Consider the following 19,048-nt stretch of genomic DNA (forward strand, 5'->3'; position numbering starts at 1 on the left):
GGGAGTGCAGTTGTTTTGCTGTGCTATAAACTTTCCCTCACAGGCCCAAAATGTGGGTATGAGTCTCATTTTTTATTTTGTGCATTTGCTTTGTTATCATTGCAGATTTTTTGTTTTAAACAATGATGCTGGCCTACTGGAGTACTTTGTGAATGAACAGTCCAGGCATCTAAAGCCCAGGGGTACCTTGCAGCTGGCTGGGGCTGTGATTTCGCCCAGCGATGAAGACTCTCACACCTTCACGGTCAATGCTGCCAGTGGGGAGCAGTATAAACTAAGAGGTAGGACTTACCTTACTGGGCAGGGGACACTTCCACTAGAGGACACTCCTGTCTCTCACCTGTGGCTTCAGTTCTGGTTTTGGCTATGTCCACCTGTTATCCAAAGCAAAATAACTTGTTCAGGAGACTCCTACAGTGAGAGTGTTATGCATGAAAGTGCCACCCACCCTTAGTTAAGAACTATCCTTTTCTTTGTGTTTTGTTTTTTTTTTCTTTTTTTTTCAGATGACCATGAACTTAATATGATTAGGGTGGAGGTATAACCATATATAGTGTCCTTAACTGTGCTGAATCAGAATTTTTCAAATTACTTTATGAAACAGTACTGTATTAATGCTTGTAAAGGGCTGCATTAGTCCTAATGTTAATATATTAGCCTTTTTGTGTTGGTTATAGAAGCCTGTTCTCTGATTTCTTAGACTACAGAAATCTAGGATAATGTCTTTAGTATCCCTTCCCTTGATAGCTTGCTGTCCCATTTTCCTTTTCGGATTCCTTATTTGTCTTCCAGGAAAATATACATCATGTAATTGGATTAAAAATGTGTGTGGGATTTGTTGGAGCTTTTGTGCCACAAAATTAAAAAAAAAAGTATATAATATTTATGTTGAACTTGATTTAATGATAGTTAATTACAGCTTACTTTAAGATTACCTAACATTTTATCTAAAACTTGTTAAAGTCTTTTTTCTACTTTAAAGAATTAAGCAATCTTTTGTTCATGTTTTGTGTGATCTTTTACATAATTCTTTTGGTTTGCTTTTATTAGCCACTGATGCTAAAGAACGGCAACATTGGGTTAGCAGGCTACAGATATGCACGCAACATCACACAGAAGCTATTGGCAAGGTATGACTAGTATTTTCTTGGGCAAAAACAATTTAGGCTGGCAGTAAGAGCAGATCTAGGACAAGTATTGCCAAAGGAGAGTAGCTGTGCTTTTTGAACCTCGTGGCAAGAAACATCCCTCTGAGTAAAAAATGACTTGTAATAGAAATATAATTTAGTAATGAAGCAAAGCAAAGTCACTGTAGCCTCTGAAGAGCTAAATGGTGCTCCTGGATCAGGTACTCTTGAGGTGGTATATAAGAAACAGGTAGAGCTAAAAGATCAGAATAATAGTCCAATGTTTTCCAGTGGTTTTGCATTTTCTTAGTGGTTAATCAAATAGGTTTTCCTTAGTGCTATTGAAGCCCTTCCCTTGGGTTGGGAACTTTACTTTTCTTTCACTAGGTGTTAAACCTGCTTAAAAGCCTATACAAGTACGTTTTGAATGAATTCAGTTTTTTGGTGCTACTGCAGATCAAGGGCTAATCTTCAAATCAGATGAAGATTAGGATAAGGATCTATCTCACAGATTGCTTGTAATCACATTGTAAAGCATGGCAGCTATCAGCAGATAGTGCAAAATATTTATTTATCAGTTGCTACCAATACATTACTAAGGTTTAGCAATCTTTGCTTTATAGAAAACAGGGATTAAAATTCTACCATATGGTTCAAATTGGAATATTTGCTGGGTGTTATGAATTAATTGTAAATGTTTCTTAATATGCTTCTTTATTCACTAGAACAACCCTCCTCTGAAATCTCGCAGCTTCTCTCTTGCATCTCAAGGAAGTTGCAACTCTCCTGGTGTGCAAAGAAGACCTAGCCAAAATGCGATTTCTTTTTTTAGCGTTGGACATCACAGATTGTCAACTGGAAAAAGAGTTCCTATTCTGCAGCCTGATCACCTTGTAGATGTTAGAGAGGTTTGTATGCCTTAAGTCTTTTGAAAGAACTGTTATACTGTTTTAGGACGGTGGAGAAACCTGCTATTCCTAGCTTGTTACTGTTTTACACATGCCCTGAATTCTTACCGCAGAGCTCCGTGAGGATAACTAACCTGCCCTGATTTGCTATTAGAAGCATGTGAAGTATATTTTTTGACTTCTTTGTGCTCCGCAGTAATATCCTGACACTCAAGGCAGAAGTTGGCATGTTTTGATCCTTGCAGATCCTACCCCTACAGCTAATAGTGGTGTACCCTGTAACAAAGTATAGCACTGTATACTATGATACTATTGTATCATTTGCTATTCCTTCCCCATGTCAAATAATTGAAAATTTGACTAAACTCCTCCTGTGCCTTATATAACTAAGGAGAACTTGGTCGTGGTTGATGCTGAAGAATATTAATTACTTTTTGACATACTAATTCATGTGGCCAAATTTATCAAGGGATGAATGTGATTGAGAAGAGAGCAAAATAAAATGAGTAATTCAGAAGTACATTTTCATTGACTATTCATGCAGCTTTAGTGTCTTTTGGAAAAAATAGAAATAACAACCTTCCTATCTTGACTGACAGTAATTGATTGCTGATTGATTTAATTTGTGAATACTTAATGTGTAGATCATATAAATCTAAAGCTCCTACTAAAGTGTAATTTTTAAGTCAATAAATGCTCGTACTGTGTCATCAAACTGAATAACAATCCAAAGAGAGCATGAATATTGTTTTCTGCACATCTTGCAATGCTAAGAAAAATCATTCCTCCTTACTTTGACAAAACCCAAACAGTGAGAAACCTAATTACAGGACTCAAGGAATCCTCAGTAAAGGTAGCTTTTCCAAATTTTGAAGTTACTGTGCTTAGCTTTTTGAAGCATATTTTTGCTTGTTGGATACAATGCCTTCAATTTTTTTTGATATATAATTAAAGTATTTAAAATAACAAAGGGCGGGTGTATGACTGCTACACTTGAGCATAATACAGCTTGAATAATTGCAAACTCGGTTTGATTAGCTGTGGGAAGAACTCTGCTCTTCCTAAGTGCCCGCTACGTGTTGATTCTTTAAGTTGCCCATGAATGCACTGAAGTTGGCTCTTTTGTCAGTCCCTTTTCCTTCTATTTCTTCCCCTTGTTCTTGACCAAACATGTGTCTTGCTGCTGACTTGGAAACTTTGCAGAACAAGAGATCTAAGAGGATCTTTTTGCTGACTTGCACTAATGACAGGCGTGTATGTTTGCAAAACAAGAACTATGACTTGAGTAATTCTGACAGGCTCAGAGTTTTCAATTAGTTCTATTGAGATAGAAAGCTCTCTATTTCTTTCTATTTCTTTTTACAAATCTGAGCCTATTGGAGAGGAAAAAGTGTGCCCTTTGGAAGTGGTGATATCCCTATTTTAACTTGCATGCTGAATATAGCATTACTTGTCCTATTGCTGTAAGAGAAGGACGGTAATATATCATGTCAGACTCTCCTGTACATCTATGCAGTTGGACTTTATTTTTACTTTTTGTAGGGGTGCACCAAACTAGTCTGTGAGGCTAGACACAGAGTTGCCCTATTACCTTACACTAGAGTCATAATCTTTAAGGAGGCATTGTTGCTTTCCATGACACTGCAGTGTCCTGTGAAGTGATATCTGATGCTGGAATGAGGTGCTTTGATGCTACCATGGCATAAATTACTACTAGCAAAGATCATCAGAAGGGCTGTGATGATTTGTTAATTAATCCTCTGTGGCATGCTTGGCCTTTTTAATTCTTTTTTTTAAATACAACAAAACTGTTCATAGTATTGGAAAAAATCTTTTACACAAGGATTTAAGTAACACATTCATGACTGGAAGAAGATATGACATGTTCTGATACTAACTGGTGTGTTCTGGTATTAACCAATGTGTAAGTACACACCTTAGCGTACTATGTAGCCAAGCCCTAAAATGTTCCAAATTCCACAGACTATGAAGTTGAATGAATACTTATTGCTTGAGTATTTATTATATAAAACCTTAAAAGCAGTTCTTGGAAGGGATTGCAAGCCAGGATACTAAAAGAAAATAGACACTGCCAGAGCTTGTAAATTAACAAACTGACTAGTATTATAGCAGACATGCATGTATTCATCTTGAATTCTTTTAAGAAATTCTTTTGCTCTCCTTATTTGATCTGTTCCAAGGTTTAACTTAACTGTCAGAATGTATAGTGGTTGCAGAGCAATGATACCCAGTTGCATTAACACTGTTGCATATTCTCAGAAAAGTAACTAATAAGTATAGAAGCCTGTGCTCATCCCCATGATCCGAAGAAAATCAGGCAATATTTTGCCTCTGTGAGTTCAAAGGGGAAAATATTTAGTTTTTTTTCAAAGACTACAGTGTACTTCTTGATGGCCTTTGCCACTGTATTTTTAGGCAAATTGCAAGTTCCATGATGTAGGATTGAATAGCCCTGTTTGGAAGTAAGGAAAGAAGCAGGTTAGGGGGAAACAAAGGGGAAAATAACTATAAGAAAGCTTTAATTTCAAGACATCATGAAGGCAAAAAAATTTTTATTGGCTTTGTTTTTCTCTGTGTAATATACAGTGAAACAATCATCCTAAGCATGGTGGTAATGCAGTCGGTAAATGAGAATCCTGTCTAGTTTGGCCTGTGATACAGGTCGGTCCAATAAGGCCCTGGATCCATCTTGTAAAGGGCGAGAAGATCTTGACACCTATAGAAAGATCCTCATAGATTGGCTCTTTCCAGACTGTGCAGAGCAGAAAGCTTAATTATTCTTTATACACTCTGTGTGTCTGTGTGTGTTGTTTTTTGTTCCCCCCTGCCCTGTCCCCATCCCTATTAGCCAAGCATGGAAAGTGCTTGATGTTTACTGCAGCATGTGCCATGTTCGAATCCCTCTTAGCCTTTTTTGGAGTAGTCTTGATATTCTTTTGCTTGTTAACATACTAGTGCCATGTACTACAGTGGGAATTTCGTTATGCATTTCATGGAATTTCAGTGGCTGCATTAAGCACAATAATGTATAGTTAACTTTACGTGTGAAGCTAGCACATCTTATTACCTTGTTCTCTTAGTACTGTAAAATATCTTTCTGGACTCTTTGTGTTCACAGCTCAACACACATCAAGCGACATATTTTTATTATCCTCTGATTAGAACTGTTTTATTTGATAGATGATGTCTCAGGCTGAGGGCCAGCAGAGAGACTTGATCAGGAGCATAGAATGCCTTCCCGTCTCCGGTCATCTTACATCCTTGGATCAAGACCTATTAATGCTCAAAGCAACTTCCATGGCAACCATGAACTGCTTAAATGACTGCTTCCATATTCTCCAGTTACAACATGCTTCACAACAAAAGGGATCCTTACCAGCGGGTGGGTATAGATGCTCACAAAGACCTGAATCCTGTAACAGCTATGAAGCCTGTACTACTTTACTTGCAAAAGTGCTTATTCTGCTAAACTGACTTTTTTGTGGGCAGAGCAGGCAGCCTGTTTTCTTGGGAGCTTTTTCAGAGTTGGGCTTCCTGGTGGTTGTTTGAACTGCTGAACTTATTATCATTTTTCACCATTTTCTCTATTTCCCCCCTTCCACACACTTTAATACTTATAAAAAGCATTTACATATGGTAGCTTTAATTTCCAGTTAAAATATTAGAATACAAAGCTCTAAATCTGCACAGGTTATTAGCAGCATTGTTTATACAGCAATATTTTTTGGGGGGTTAACATCCTAGTCTAAAATATAGACTAAGATGGGCTGTATTCCCTTCTGAGGCTGGAACAGCCTTGTGGGCAAATGCAAATTTGTTAAAGGTAAACCTACTTCTTTCTCTCTATCTCTTTTTTAATAAATAATAAAAAAAGAACAAAAGGGGATGATGATGATGAACAGACCTGTATAATAAGACATACTTTTTTTCCCCCCTATATTGTAAATTTATTTGTGGGCCTGGTAAAATTCTACTCAGTGTGTTGAGTAAGTGCTTGTCAGGCTTAAAATAATGAGAATTAAGAAAAAAATTCCAATTTGCTACAGGTTGTTAGAAGCAAAAGTGGAAGAATATAAATTGCCCTTGCTGCATCAAAGTGTACCACAAACAAGAGACTTAGAAATAGGAAACTTGCAGTAATTGGCTTGAATTTAGGAAAAGTTAAAAGTGAAATCATGTGTTTGATTAGAAAGTACTTCGTTATCAAAAAGGCAGATTGTGATCAGTAATTTGCAACTCTTTATAAAGAAGAAAAAAGTTGAAAGTGAAGGTAGCTATAAACTATGAGATAAATCTGTGTTGTAGCAGAGCAGTAGTCCTGGCAGCTGAGGGAAAAAAATATGGAGTGAATGCTTTTAGGGGAAGAGAAGATCACCAATAAATAAAATAGCTTTTTCTACCCAAAATAGTCAAGAGCAGATTTGAATATGGTCTTCTAGTTTAGAGGAAAACATTCATGAGGAAATCCTGTCCATTCACAAAATTAAAACACAACTTGTATTTCATCACTTTTAAAAACCTCTCTGGATTTATCAAGGAAAATTAAGCAGAACTTACTAACAAGGAAGCTATTTTGAAAGTAGCTAAAAGGAGGGAGCACTTGTCAAATTAATCAAATGTATAGCCAGCCAGCATGGAGTAAATGCAGTCTAGGGCATGTAATTAGAGACTGTAAGTTACAGTTGAAAATGCATATAGTCTTTGTGACGAGATTTTAAAGATGACGAAAATACTTTCAAAAAAGTAAGCGACAGATGTTCACAATTTTACTATTTCCTGACTTTTTTGGAACTTTTGTTTAAATGGCTAAAAAAATTGAACTATCGAGGTGTTCTTTATGGTTCTGAGGGATTCACTATGTTAATGGATTAATGATGAATGGACTTCAAGAAAATAATTTATCTTGCCAGAGGAAAAGCTTGTCTAGTTCTGTTTGTAAAGCTGTACTTCCCCCCCCCCCCCTTCCTCCCTCACCCTGCTCTCTGCAGTAATTGCCTGCTGATAATGCTCCTGTTTTCTCAATTAAGCTTACTCTGCCAGTTGTAGTTGAGAATGTGACCTGGTTCCCTGAAACAGAGATCTGGAAATAGAGGATTGTGTATAGTATAAGAAAATCCAGCAGCTGCCTTGGTTCATAAGTACAGAGAAGTGCAATACTGCACTAGAAATTACAGCTTCCTAATTAGTGCTTGCAACTTAAGAAAGATGCTTTGTCACACTTCATATGTGTATTTTTCAGTAAAAACTTACTGGAGTCACCTGTAATTTATTAGTCTTTGAAAAAGAATGGAACATTTGCATTATTAATGAGGAACTCTATCCATTGTGATAAATAGCTGGGAGTAACTAGAGACCTTGGAATTGCTGAGTGGGTGACAGCTTTTCTCTCTCTCCCTTTTTTTAATACCAGTTGAAGAAAATTGTAAGGATTACTTAACATTCCCATGATATTGGGTTCTTCCTGTAGTGTCTGATTACACCTTGCATGACACCAGCTAGTTTCTCTGGTACAAGTTGCATGTATTACAGCTCACCAATCACAGGGTTTGTGCTAATGATCGCTGAAGGTGGTGTCTCATTGCACCACCTTTGTTTTGTGGCTGCTGAAGGGCTTAGCTGCTTTCAGCTTTTTCTTGGAAAAGCTGTTTTGTGAAAAATATTTAACTCACTTTCCGGAGGATGAGTAAGCTTCAGCGTAAACTTTCTTTTGCTTCAGGAACAACGATTAGTTGGCTGGAACCAAAGATATCTCTCTCAAACCACTTCAAAAATGGAGCAGCACAGAATTTTTCGGCAGAGGTAAACAAGCCAGCATCTGTCAGAGAAGAACAGTCCATTTCTGAGCCCGACCAGCTAACAAGGGTAAGGTAATGTGAAAATACCATTTCTGTGGGGAGTGGTTTTGTGGAATATCTGTAAATGTTTTTGTCAAATGATGTAAAAACAACTTAATTAGAACTATTCTCCTACTTTTCACCTCAATTAGCTGTGTTGGAGGGAGAGTGAGTACCATTGCAGTAAACAAAACCTACTTTTTAAATTTTGTTTCTTTCTATAACTAGCTGTTAAAATGAGGAAGAAAATTTAGACAGCAGTAGAAGGTATATAAATAGGTAGTATTGCCTTGCATTTTGATCTAAAACAGCTGAAAATTGAAGTGCAGAAAACCTAATTGGGATTTATTACACTATCAAAATAAGCCCAAGACAAGCTGCCCAAGTAGAATAGAAACAAAATTTCCAGTTTCCAGCTATTAAGACTACCTACATTTTTTTTCCAACTTTCGTTGAATTTTTTTCTTAATTTGAGCAACTCATCACCTGACCTTAGGATGGCTTAATACATTTGAAATACAGCAGCAGTCTATATCACTGTAATTGTCAAAATTAATTAGAAGTGCAAAATATTAAAATAAAAGAACAGAAGAGATTATGGAAAGGAACTTGTTTTCCTAACTAAGCCAGAAAACTGTAATTCCATTCTTCTTATACTAGTTGTCTGTAGTCTCAAACTGTGTGAGGACTTCTGGAAAGATTATATGATGTTGTATATATCCACAACCGCATCTGGTTTGACTTCGCTATCTTACAGCAAGATAGAAAGTGCAAAGACTTTTCAGTGGCCATTGTTTATATATATTTTTTATTAATAAATCTGACTAGCTGCCATGAAGTCAAGAAACAGAAGCTTTCAAGTTAAAGTTTTCAATTTAAAACTCCTTTCTTCTAATAACTAAGCAAGTTAAGAGTTCAAGTACTTTATGTATGGCCTTGTCTTGTAACTGGGATGCGACTAGTCTTATCGTTCTCCTGTTTTCTACAGTCTTGTTTAAGACTGCAGAACCGTGTAGCATTTGTGGAAAGAGCAGCCCTGTGTGATACTGCAGTTTTAAGCAGGTTGTGGGCTCTGAATATGTGGACTCAGGCCTGTGAACTTCCTGTGGTGGTTGGATGTTCACAGTTTTGCTTTGAGCCCATGGCAGCAGGTCCAGACCGAAGGGCTTCGTTTAGGCAGATGCATGTTGCTGCCCTCTCATGGTGTTCGTTGCATCTCCCCTCTGCACCTGACTGTGCGCCAGGAAAGGCTGCTTTGAGTGCTGAGAAATGACCTTGCTGCCTGCAGCCTTCAGCTTTCTGCTTGCAAGGTGGTAGTTGTTGCAACAGCGCTGATGTTGTTTCTGCTAGTCCATCTGTACCTGTTAAACTAATAGACACCCTACCTTGGCTGTGCTTGTTTTTTGTTTTTTGTGGTGGGTGTTTTGTGTTTTTTATTTTTCTTATTTTTTTTTAACACTTCAAATCTCCTTTACTCTTAGAACTGGCACTAGCAGCAGCTTTGATAATGCTAGAGAATGTTAACTGCCTTGTAGGTGTGTTAATTGCTTGTAAGCGTGTAACTGGGAAATACCGGTCCTTCATCATGCAGACCATAGCTGGATCATTGCTGCAACTTTGGGAGTAGCAATACCAGTGTGATGGCAACACTGGAAAGCTTGAAGTAGAGGGAGGTGGAGGAGTGCCCGCAGGACTGTTGGGATTTCACAAGATTTGTTTTACTGTGTGTGTTAGATGCCTTTAACTCTTCTGTGGAATCACAAAACTTACAGGAAAAGATGTCATTTGCTTCTAAGCCTTTTTTTTCCCCCTCTAACCTGTGTAAGAGATGGTCAGAAATCTTAAGCTGAGTCCTCTAGTTTAAGTCTGCACTGAGTTATTTTAATGTCCTTTTAAATTCTTCAACTGTTGTTTATCTTGGGAGTATACTGTATTGTATAGCTCTCTACGGGGATTTGTTTAGTCTTTTTTCACACACGGACAATTAAATACAATATGAAGTCTTTTTGGATATTGTCTCGACAGTCGTTTATTTGACCTGATGTTTATGGCTCATATCCCAGGAACCTGAAGAAATAAATTCAGATGAGGAGCTGGAGGATATCTGTGATGATAAAGAAGATGATCTAGGAGCTGTGGAAGAACAGCGCAGTGTTATCTTGCATCTCTTGTCTCAGCTGAAACTTGGCATGGACTTAACAAGAGTAAGTAACTGAAGTATGAAGACTAGTTGCAGTAGAAGTGAAAAGCCATTTTAAACTCAACTCTGGTACTGAATTACTGAGTTTTGTATGGAAGTGATGCGTGTAGCAACTTCGGGTCCCAAGGTCTGATATTCCAGTTTGATTTGTAGATTTAAAGTGAAAAATGTACTGAGGGAGCTGATTTGATTTAATACAACTGGCCATATCTTTTCTGTTAGTCTTTTTCTATTTTTTTTCCTATTACTTTTTTTAGCTTTCCTATAATGTCTTCTGTTTTCTTTTCTGTGGTATACCTTATCCTTTCCGTATTGTGTTTTCTACTTCCTTCTTACATTTTTATCTTCTTACTTCAGTGATCTTTCTTCTCACTTACTAATGTTTTCAAGCACAACTTGTGTAATCTTGCACTTGTTCATGCTGCTAGAAGTTTTCTTTTGGTTCCTCATCACCCTCTCTTAGTTGCCTGTTTACCCCTCCCTCTGTCCTGTTCTAGCTTTGCTCACAGCTATAGGAAGTGGGAACAAAGTCTTAGGGGAGAGAAGTGATTTCATGCTCTTGTGCAGACTTAAAGAAAAGCAGCTTTGAAAATTTATATTTAGTTGCTACTATATAGCTTGGGCAGCAAAATTGGAAGAGCTGGACTGCTACCAGCTTATGTTTGTTTCACTCCTGTAAAGACTTTTCATACCATAAGCAGTAGATATTTTTAAAGAAAAAATAAATTCTACAGGTAATGGCATGGAAGCAGGGAACCACTTTTTATTTTTTAGAATTAGAGATTTTCCTCCCCCCCCCTTCCAGCCCCCAAGCCTTTTTTGAGCGGTACTTACATAACCACTAAGGATACTTGTATTGCAGAGCTTGCATTTCTTAGTTTAGAAAAAAGATGGTATGAACAGGCCTTGTTGCCTGTGGGCTGAAGTTAAGCCTCTGCTGCATGATCAGAAATTCATTACAGTCATTCTTCCCCTTTAGGTTACTGTTCCATTATATGCAATATCAGTTTTGTTCTATTCTTCTTGGAACTAATTATCAGATTGGTCTTCCTCCTGTTTTTGCTATTTGGGTTCTGTAGAATTCTCTTTAGTTAAATCTCAGGGTTCTGAAGTGAAAAACATCTCTAATATTCCAGGTTGGTGTTATAACAGGACAGCCAAATCATTCGTCGTAATTTGTACATCCATTAAAAGCGTCTGTCTGCGCCCTCCTTGGAGTGCGCCTGCTCTGAACGGGCTGTTGTGGTCTCCTGGCTGTGACGCCCTCCCTGGCTCGTGACAATAGTGTTAGTTACTTGAGGTGGTCACTACTGCCACAAGAAAGGAAAAGACTGATACCCACAGCCTCTTAGTCCCTCAGTATTATTACTCAGGGCCCATTAAAAGGTAAGACCGTTGTTTTTATAGTGGTGAACGTAACTGGAAACGTATAAAATCCTCTGCTGTGAGGTACAGGATCAACTTATACTGTGTTATCCCTGATGGATGCTTGTGCAAGCTGCTCTGTAACGGCTCTGTTGAGAGAAAGACTGCCAACTTGCAAGAGCACCAGAACAGCTTGCCTGCTCTTCTCTCCATTGGGCAAAACCTTTCTTAACCTCTGCTCTGAATCTTCTTTGCTGTGGTATGAACTCCTTCCTACTTGTTTTCTCCTCTGCAGACCGGCTGAACACATTATTCCTTTCTTTGCAGCTGTGTTGTGTTTTTTGAAGGATGTCAGTCCCTTCAGGCCTCTGTAACCTGAGTAGTCCCAACTATATTTATTTTTTTCCCTTGTAAATTGTTTTTTCAGGACTATGATCACTTTATTTTCCTCATGTCTTAGAGGAACAAGGAAGTTCAATCTAAAAGTATGGTGTCCATAACAGGACAGAATATCTGCCCCAAGGCCTTCCTTTATTCAAAGATAAATAAATAAATAAAATTTGTCACTTTGTTTTACTTACTGGAGCTTTTGGGTTTTCTTTTATTTCAGGTGGTGCTTCCCACTTTTATTTTAGAGAAACGATCGTTGTTGGAGATGTATGCAGACTTCATGTCCCATCCAGATCTATTCATTGCAATTACAAATGGCACTACCCCTGAGGACCGGATGATCCGCTTTGTTGAATATTATCTGACTTCATTTCATGAAGGTCGCAAAGGAGCTATTGCAAAGAAACCGTACAATCCCATCATTGGAGAAACTTTTCACTGCTCTTGGAGGATACCGAAGAGTGAAGTAGCTGCTGATGCAGGCAGTAACTTATCTGCTCATTCCTGTCCAGAGCAAGTAACTCTATCAAAAGATCTGGAAGGCCAAACAGAGCTGGACTATTATACAGTAAAATTTGTAGCTGAGCAAGTGTCCCATCATCCTCCTGTCTCAGGGTTTTATGCTGAATGTGTAGAGAGAAAGATGTGTGTCAATGCTCATGTCTGGACAAAAAGTAAATTCTTAGGAATGTCAATAGGAGTGACAATGGTTGGTGAAGGTAAGTTGTGGGGTTTTTTGTTTTGTTTTGTTTTTTTTTTCTTGGTGGTGGTGTTGGTTTTTTCTTTATTCATTTTAGAAGGTTGAAATATTTAGTTTGAGAGAAAATTTGATGTATGCCCAGGCAGAAAAACAAATGAATTCTACTCTAGTTTTATTGCAAAGTCTTTTCAGAAAAATCCATTTGTAGGGCTGTCAATTGCTATTGTGGGTTTTCAGTTTTTAAATTTTTTTAGTGTACTTCTGGTTTTCCTCTAATTCTTATTATCTGAGAACTCTAATGCATCTCATTCAATGATTTTTGTACTTAATTTTTACCGTTTACCAAATACAGATGATACTACAGGTCCTCATTATAAACTGCAAGTTTTCATATGAATAAAAACCTAGATAGGCTTATGTTTTGCCAAAAATCAGAATTATATTCAGGAACAAAATTTTGAATTTTGAGGAAAAAGGACAGTTATAGTAATGTAAACTAACTTCTATAGAAGTTTCCAAACCATTGGACAAGTTAGTTCATGTCATACAGTCATTAAATAGAAATATTGTTCTGTTAGAACATATTATGTATATTACTACTCTATTTTTTTTTAACTACAGAAATTAGGCCCCTTTTGTGCAAATACTCTTCTCTGTCCCCCAAACTGTAATTTCCCTTTAATGCTAGTATTTTCTGATTCTGAATGGGAGATGCTTTCTCATCTCTTCAGTGTTTCTTGTTTATATTGCCCAGCAACTGAGGACTTCAGATGCTTGAATATAAGCTGCATACCTGGCAAGGGATGTGGAAAACACATCTCGATGCATTGCCTGTAGCAGGTAATTCCTGAAGCTAATGTCCCCTCTAGGGCATTTCTCAAATCATGAAATGAATCTGAATAAGATGAGAAATTCTGAATTGCAGCTTCCAAAACACACGGTGATAGTATGCTGTGGAGGAATGGGTTGGTGCAAACAGCAGCCAACTGCCATAATGTTTTTTGTAGTGCTCAGAGGTAGGTTTATTATTATTATTATTATCTATTATTATTTTTTTAAGTGAGACTATTGTTAACATTTATTGCAAAAGCCACTGTCAGGAAAGAGCCATGTTTGTCTTGGCAGAGAGCTGCAGTAAGGAGGATTGTCTCTGTTTCCTGCCTCCAGATAGTGTAAGATATATTAAAGGGGAAAGAAACGGTGCAGGGACTTTAGCCCTCCTCAAGATCTGTAGCTCAGGGTATCCATTCCTTATTTCCTTTCGGCAACATAAATCTTGTATCACTGTGCTCCAGAACCATCAGTAAGACAGCAGCAGGCACTTGCACATGTTACTAAAAACATATGTTGCACAGTACAATATTGCACTTGATGGATCAATATGACCAGGATAAATGTCTTTTCCCAAAAGAAACATAAATGTATGTTACTCAGGTTAGTACTTTCAGCAAAATGTTTGTATCTAGAATCTGTAATAAATGTCAGTTTTGTGGTCCTTTTTCTTTTTTTTTCAATGTGAGAGACTGTGAGGAAAAACAGTCAGAAGTAGCCTTGGATATATATTTCAATAACTTGTTTGGACATATCTAAAATGATGCTAATTTAGGAACTCTTGTATTTCTTCATGCAGGTCTTCTAAGTCTCTTGGAGCATGGGGAAGAGTACACATTTTCTCTGCCTTGTGCATATGCGCGATCAATTTTAACTGTTCCTTGGGTAGAACTAGGAGGAAAAGTCAACATTAACTGTGCAAAAACTGGGTATTCTGCAAGTATTAACTTTCACACCAAACCCTTCTATGGTGGCAAATTGCATCGGTGAGAACACTTCTTTATATTTTTCTGTGTAGTCTGTGCTGTAAGATTCCTGCAGCTATGTAACTACCCTGTTTTGTGTCCTGAATAATACTGATCTGACAATCTGAGGAAAAAAAAAAAACTGTTTTTGCCGTCCTTGAACATGTGAGATATTACTGTTCTTAAACAATCTTCGCTAGACAAGTCCATCTCTTGCTCCTCATGGAAAAATTAGATTGCATTTAAAGACAGCAAGGGAATTTCACATTTTCTGAATCTTGGTGCAAGCCATTGGGACGAAAGGACTGCTGGCTTTTATTCCTGACTGCCACAGTTTTCTCTTGTTACTGACAGAAGCTGCTCAGTATTTCTTGTCTTTTTGGCTTGTTTGAAATGAGGTTTATTATGCATGTGTCTTTTTCTTTTTTTTTTTTTTTTTTTTTTTAATAAATCCCTTTTACTGAAGTGGTAAGGTTAGACTGTGCTTATTGTTTTAAAAGGTAAAATCAAAAACTTCCCTTCTGAAGCACTTTGCCCCATAAATTCAAAGCATGTATGGGAATTAAACGTGCAGCTACAGCTCCAGTGACGTTTGGAGGGTTGAAGCTTACCTGTTGCTCTTTTTGGCTTCCCACAATTTTTAAGACACACATCCTTTGGCTTTCTTATGCCTGTTGCTTTCAGCACACCTTCTGCCTTGCAGTCGTTCCTGTTGTGCCATCCAAACTGGAGCCTGTGGCTAATTTAATAATTCAGTTTTGGAGAAGGCTTTGTTGTTTGTGTCCAGAAAATTAGTCACAGATACAGTTTTTCAGACTGACATGCTCAAGGCACTGTAACTATTGAAAATTTGCAAGAGTGATGATTGGATATGGCCAAAAGAATCTCGATGGGAAACGGCGGTGTTGCCATGGTTACCTGGAGCGCAAGTGAGTTGCTATAGCGATGTTACAGATTTTCCTGTAGTGACCCTTGTTGCCAGTGCTCAGCTGTGTATTGGCTCCTTGGTCCCGTACATCTTTAGTGCAATGAAACATTGAGAGTAATAATAACAAATAAGTAGGCTTGTATCAATTGTACCATGCTTGCAAATACACATTAGCTGTTTCTATTACAAATACGGATTCAGACTGGTATCATGAGCTGCAGTGCTGGAGTTAGCTGTGTTGCAGGGTAGAGCTAATAGGAAGAAATATAGGTCACAACATGAGTTCAGTGTAGCAACTCCATCTTGCGCCTGAGCATTGAATGATAAAACCTTGTTTACTTTAAGCTGTGCAGAGCCAGCAATTTGCGCGTGGTATTTTGATATCGGACGCCAGTAGCGTATTATAACCACACTGGGAAGAATTAAGCTTTTAATTGCATTGCAAAAGACGTAACTGCAGAGGCCGACCTCGGGAGCACCTGGCATATGGGGGATCCAGTCCCTTTGGAGGTGTCTGGTCAGGGGGACAGGAACTTCTCCATGTGTAATAGTTCAGTGAGGTGTGAAAGCCTCAGGGTGAAAAAGCAGCATAAAATGAAGGCTGCTTGCTTGTTACCTGCTCTTTTAATTGTTTTCAGAAGCTATTAGGCATTTGTTAACACCCAGCAAAAAAAAAAATAAAAAAAAGAAAGGAGGGTTGCATCTATTCTTACTGCTTGTGTCACTCAACTCTGGCCTGTTTTCTTGACTATAGTATCTTAAATTTTTGTGATAGAAAACTATGCCTAAGAAGCATATGTTTTAAAAGAACTTTTGATTAACGTTAATTTTGTGTGTAAGAGTTTACCAAAATTCAGAGGATTTTTAATAAATGGCAAAGGGTTTTATTTGTTGGACATGCTCGGTGCGGGAAGCAGGGTACGTGATTTTTGGAAGAACGGTGTTTTCCTTGGGCATCTCCAATCGCAGCACTGGTGTGGAGTGAAGCATCCCGCCATCCCCATCCGCTGGCGGTGCCCTCCCGCCTGCGCCCTCGCTGCCCACGAGCGGCTGGGTCGGGGGATTGCTCCTGCCGCTGCCGATGCGAGCAAGGCATAGGGTGCGCGACTGGCATCTAGTATCTCTGTGGAGGAAGGTTTGGCCCCTGATTGCTCATTTCCTTGCATGAAAAATAACTTCCTTTCTTTTTGCTGCTGGGCTCAGAGGGGGTAGACGTATATGCGAGACCTCTTGGTGGGAGCACAGGCAAGCTGCTGTCTCAAGGTCCTCCTCTGTGTGTGCAGTTGTTCAAAGCAAGTGAAGCCAAACTGATGATGTGCGAGTTAAATGTCATTAGTTTTGTGTCATGTCAGTGTGAAAGAGAACGTGAGTTCTGTGTGAGCACGAAAGAGCTCCTGTAGGAAGGGGAGGCTGGAGGGTGTTTGCTTGCTGGTAATTGGAGTTTAACTGAAGCTGGAGATAGTGTGAAAACCTGCAGTACCCTGCAAGTCGCATCATGTCTTAAGTCTAGTTTGCATAACTAGCAAAGCCTTGTTCTTCTCTTTCCTTAAAGAATTGAAAGCTCTGTTTGAGCTTTGTAATTTTAACTTCTGAACAAAAAAGGTGTCGTGATTTGTTTGCCCTGTTAAACTCAGTTTCTTCTCTTCAAGTCATGAAGTAAGTATTATGGAGTCTTGGCTAAAGTCTTAATGTTGAAAGAGAAAGTTATGAGGACATTCAAATGTCTGTGCAAAATTTTGAGATCTTAATGTTACATACCAGGGGAACATTTTTTAATATCTACACATGAGCAACAGGCTTCTGTGGCAGACAGGAAAGAAAAGCAGTTCTCCTGGACCCTGGTTTGTCTTAGGCAGTGGAATTTCCTACTGTGTGTTCTGTCCTTGTGCATCTGATACTTATATGAGCAACACAAAAATGTAAAAACAGTTTATATATGGAGAACATTCAGCAGTAAAGACTGAAATCAATTGCCAGTGGTAATGAGATATATTCTTGTTTTAGAGAGAAAAAAAGTCTTTTATCTTTTCAATCTAGATTACATCTGATGTGGTATTTCAAATAGAAGTGAACTGCTAGTAACATCTAAAGTCCTGTATTAGTTTCACTTTTCAATTCTGTTAAAAGTGAAATTTAAGTTTAAGCTGAAGTTCAAAACTGAGTTTCCTGGGTAATATGAAGAGAACTAAAGCAGTGAGGGAAAGTCATTTTCCTCTTTCAGCTTCCTCATGCAAACACAATCCAAGTAACTAACATTTCTGAAGACAGTTTAACAAGTTTGCAAACTCTTTCAGAATGCAATTGAACGACTGTGGAGTGAATAGTCCCAAGTTGTCTTCAGTCACGCTCTTTTAAAAATAAAAAATGTTTTCCTAGAGTCACTGGTGAAGTAAAGCAGAACGCGACAAACACAGTGGTATGCCGAGTGCAAGGGGAATGGAACAGCGTACTTGAATTCACCTACAGTAACGGGGAGACAAAATACGTGGACTTGACAAAACTGTCTGTGACGAGAAAACGAGTGCGGCCCCTTGAGAAACAAGGACCATTTGAATCTAGGTAAAATATATATTTACCGTTATTTGGCTGCTTTCTAAAAGTAGGCAGATTTTTGTCATGAGTACTCTGGTGAATACCTGGAAAAACTTGCAAATGCACTCTATCCTTCATGGATAATACTTAAATGCTGTGGTTTTATTTATATATATATATGTGTGTGTGTGTGTGTATATATATATATATAAAAGAGCATAATACTGAGTGCGAAGCACATGCAGGCAAATGTTCAGTCACTACTGTTTCTTGTCAACGCAGAGGATTGTCTTATGAGTTTGTAAAGCTCCTGCTAGAACAGAACCTCATTATTTGTTTTGTTTTAACCTTCAGCTATACAGCTGGCCATCTCCTGACAAGGGGTCCTCACAAAAAAATGCTTTTCAAATAATACTTCCATGACAACTTTAAAGTGTGTAAAAAGGGACATTCGATTGGCACAGTCCAAGCCTCAGACCCATGTTAACCTGCTCCTAGTTGCTAGCAAAGTTCCAAGGCTCAGCCATGAACCCTTCCACCTGCACTGCACCATCAGGAGCTGTCTAGGGTGATTTTTTTTTTTTTTTTTTTTTGGTGTGTGTCACGTGAGACATGAGAATTAAGAGACAGGGAGATTTACTGTTTTTACGGTTTTGAAAGAATTGCACACAGTAATCCTGCTCTGTAGTTCAAGTTGGCAGAATGAGAAACCTGTTGAAAATTAAAGTTAAGAATTTGGTTTGTAGGAGACTGTGGCAACATGTAACAGAGTCTCTGCGGGATGGAGACATTGATAAGGCGACAGAGCACAAGCGAGCCCTTGAAGAACGACAGAGGAACGAAGAGAGGCTTCGTKCTGAGACGGAAACACCTTGGTGTACCAAATACTTCCTTAAAGAAGTAAGTTCCCAAGTAGTTAACAGCTGATAGGGGAGAGAGAGGAGATGAAGACAGAGGCAGAACTATAGTGAAAGTAGGTGTAAAGACGAGCGTGTGTCCTGTTAGAATAGAGTATTTGGCCTTAGGTCTGATGGGGTCCCTAGGAGGAGGAAGTCATAAGAACTTCCAAGTGTGTAAAGGGGCAATCTTACCCTTTATTCCACAAGCACTCGTTCTGCAGTTCTCCTACAACAACAAAATGCTTACCTGTTTTGTGACTCAGTTTTCTTTTTCTAAGCATTTCTGTGATGTGTGGAAAATGTCTTTACGTGTATGTGTTCTGCAAGGGGTCTGAACTGGTAAACACC

General features: G+C 38.4%; 1 protein-coding gene across 2 annotated transcripts in view; it reads left to right on the forward strand.

Moving 5' to 3' along the window:
• Positions 1–19,048, forward strand: part of OSBPL11 (oxysterol binding protein like 11) — a 37,459-nt gene that overhangs the window by 16,152 nt on the left and 2,259 nt on the right. For both annotated transcript variants that reach the window (XM_085310201.1, XM_085310202.1), the window contains exons 3-12: positions 106–281; positions 1,051–1,130; positions 1,853–2,035; positions 5,237–5,438; positions 7,773–7,918; positions 9,954–10,094; positions 12,066–12,564; positions 14,176–14,362; positions 17,646–17,828; positions 18,548–18,701. In XM_085310201.1, the coding sequence (XP_085166327.1) occupies positions 106–281; positions 1,051–1,130; positions 1,853–2,035; positions 5,237–5,438; positions 7,773–7,918; positions 9,954–10,094; positions 12,066–12,564; positions 14,176–14,362; positions 17,646–17,828; positions 18,548–18,701 (1,951 nt within the window). The remainder of the gene's footprint in view (positions 1–105; positions 282–1,050; positions 1,131–1,852; positions 2,036–5,236; positions 5,439–7,772; positions 7,919–9,953; positions 10,095–12,065; positions 12,565–14,175; positions 14,363–17,645; positions 17,829–18,547; positions 18,702–19,048) is intronic.

This window comes from Rhea americana, unplaced genomic scaffold (genome assembly GCF_003343005.1).
Source record: "Rhea americana isolate MKP2758 unplaced genomic scaffold, rheAme1 scaffold_313, whole genome shotgun sequence".
Lineage (NCBI taxonomy): Eukaryota > Metazoa > Chordata > Aves > Rheiformes > Rheidae > Rhea > Rhea americana.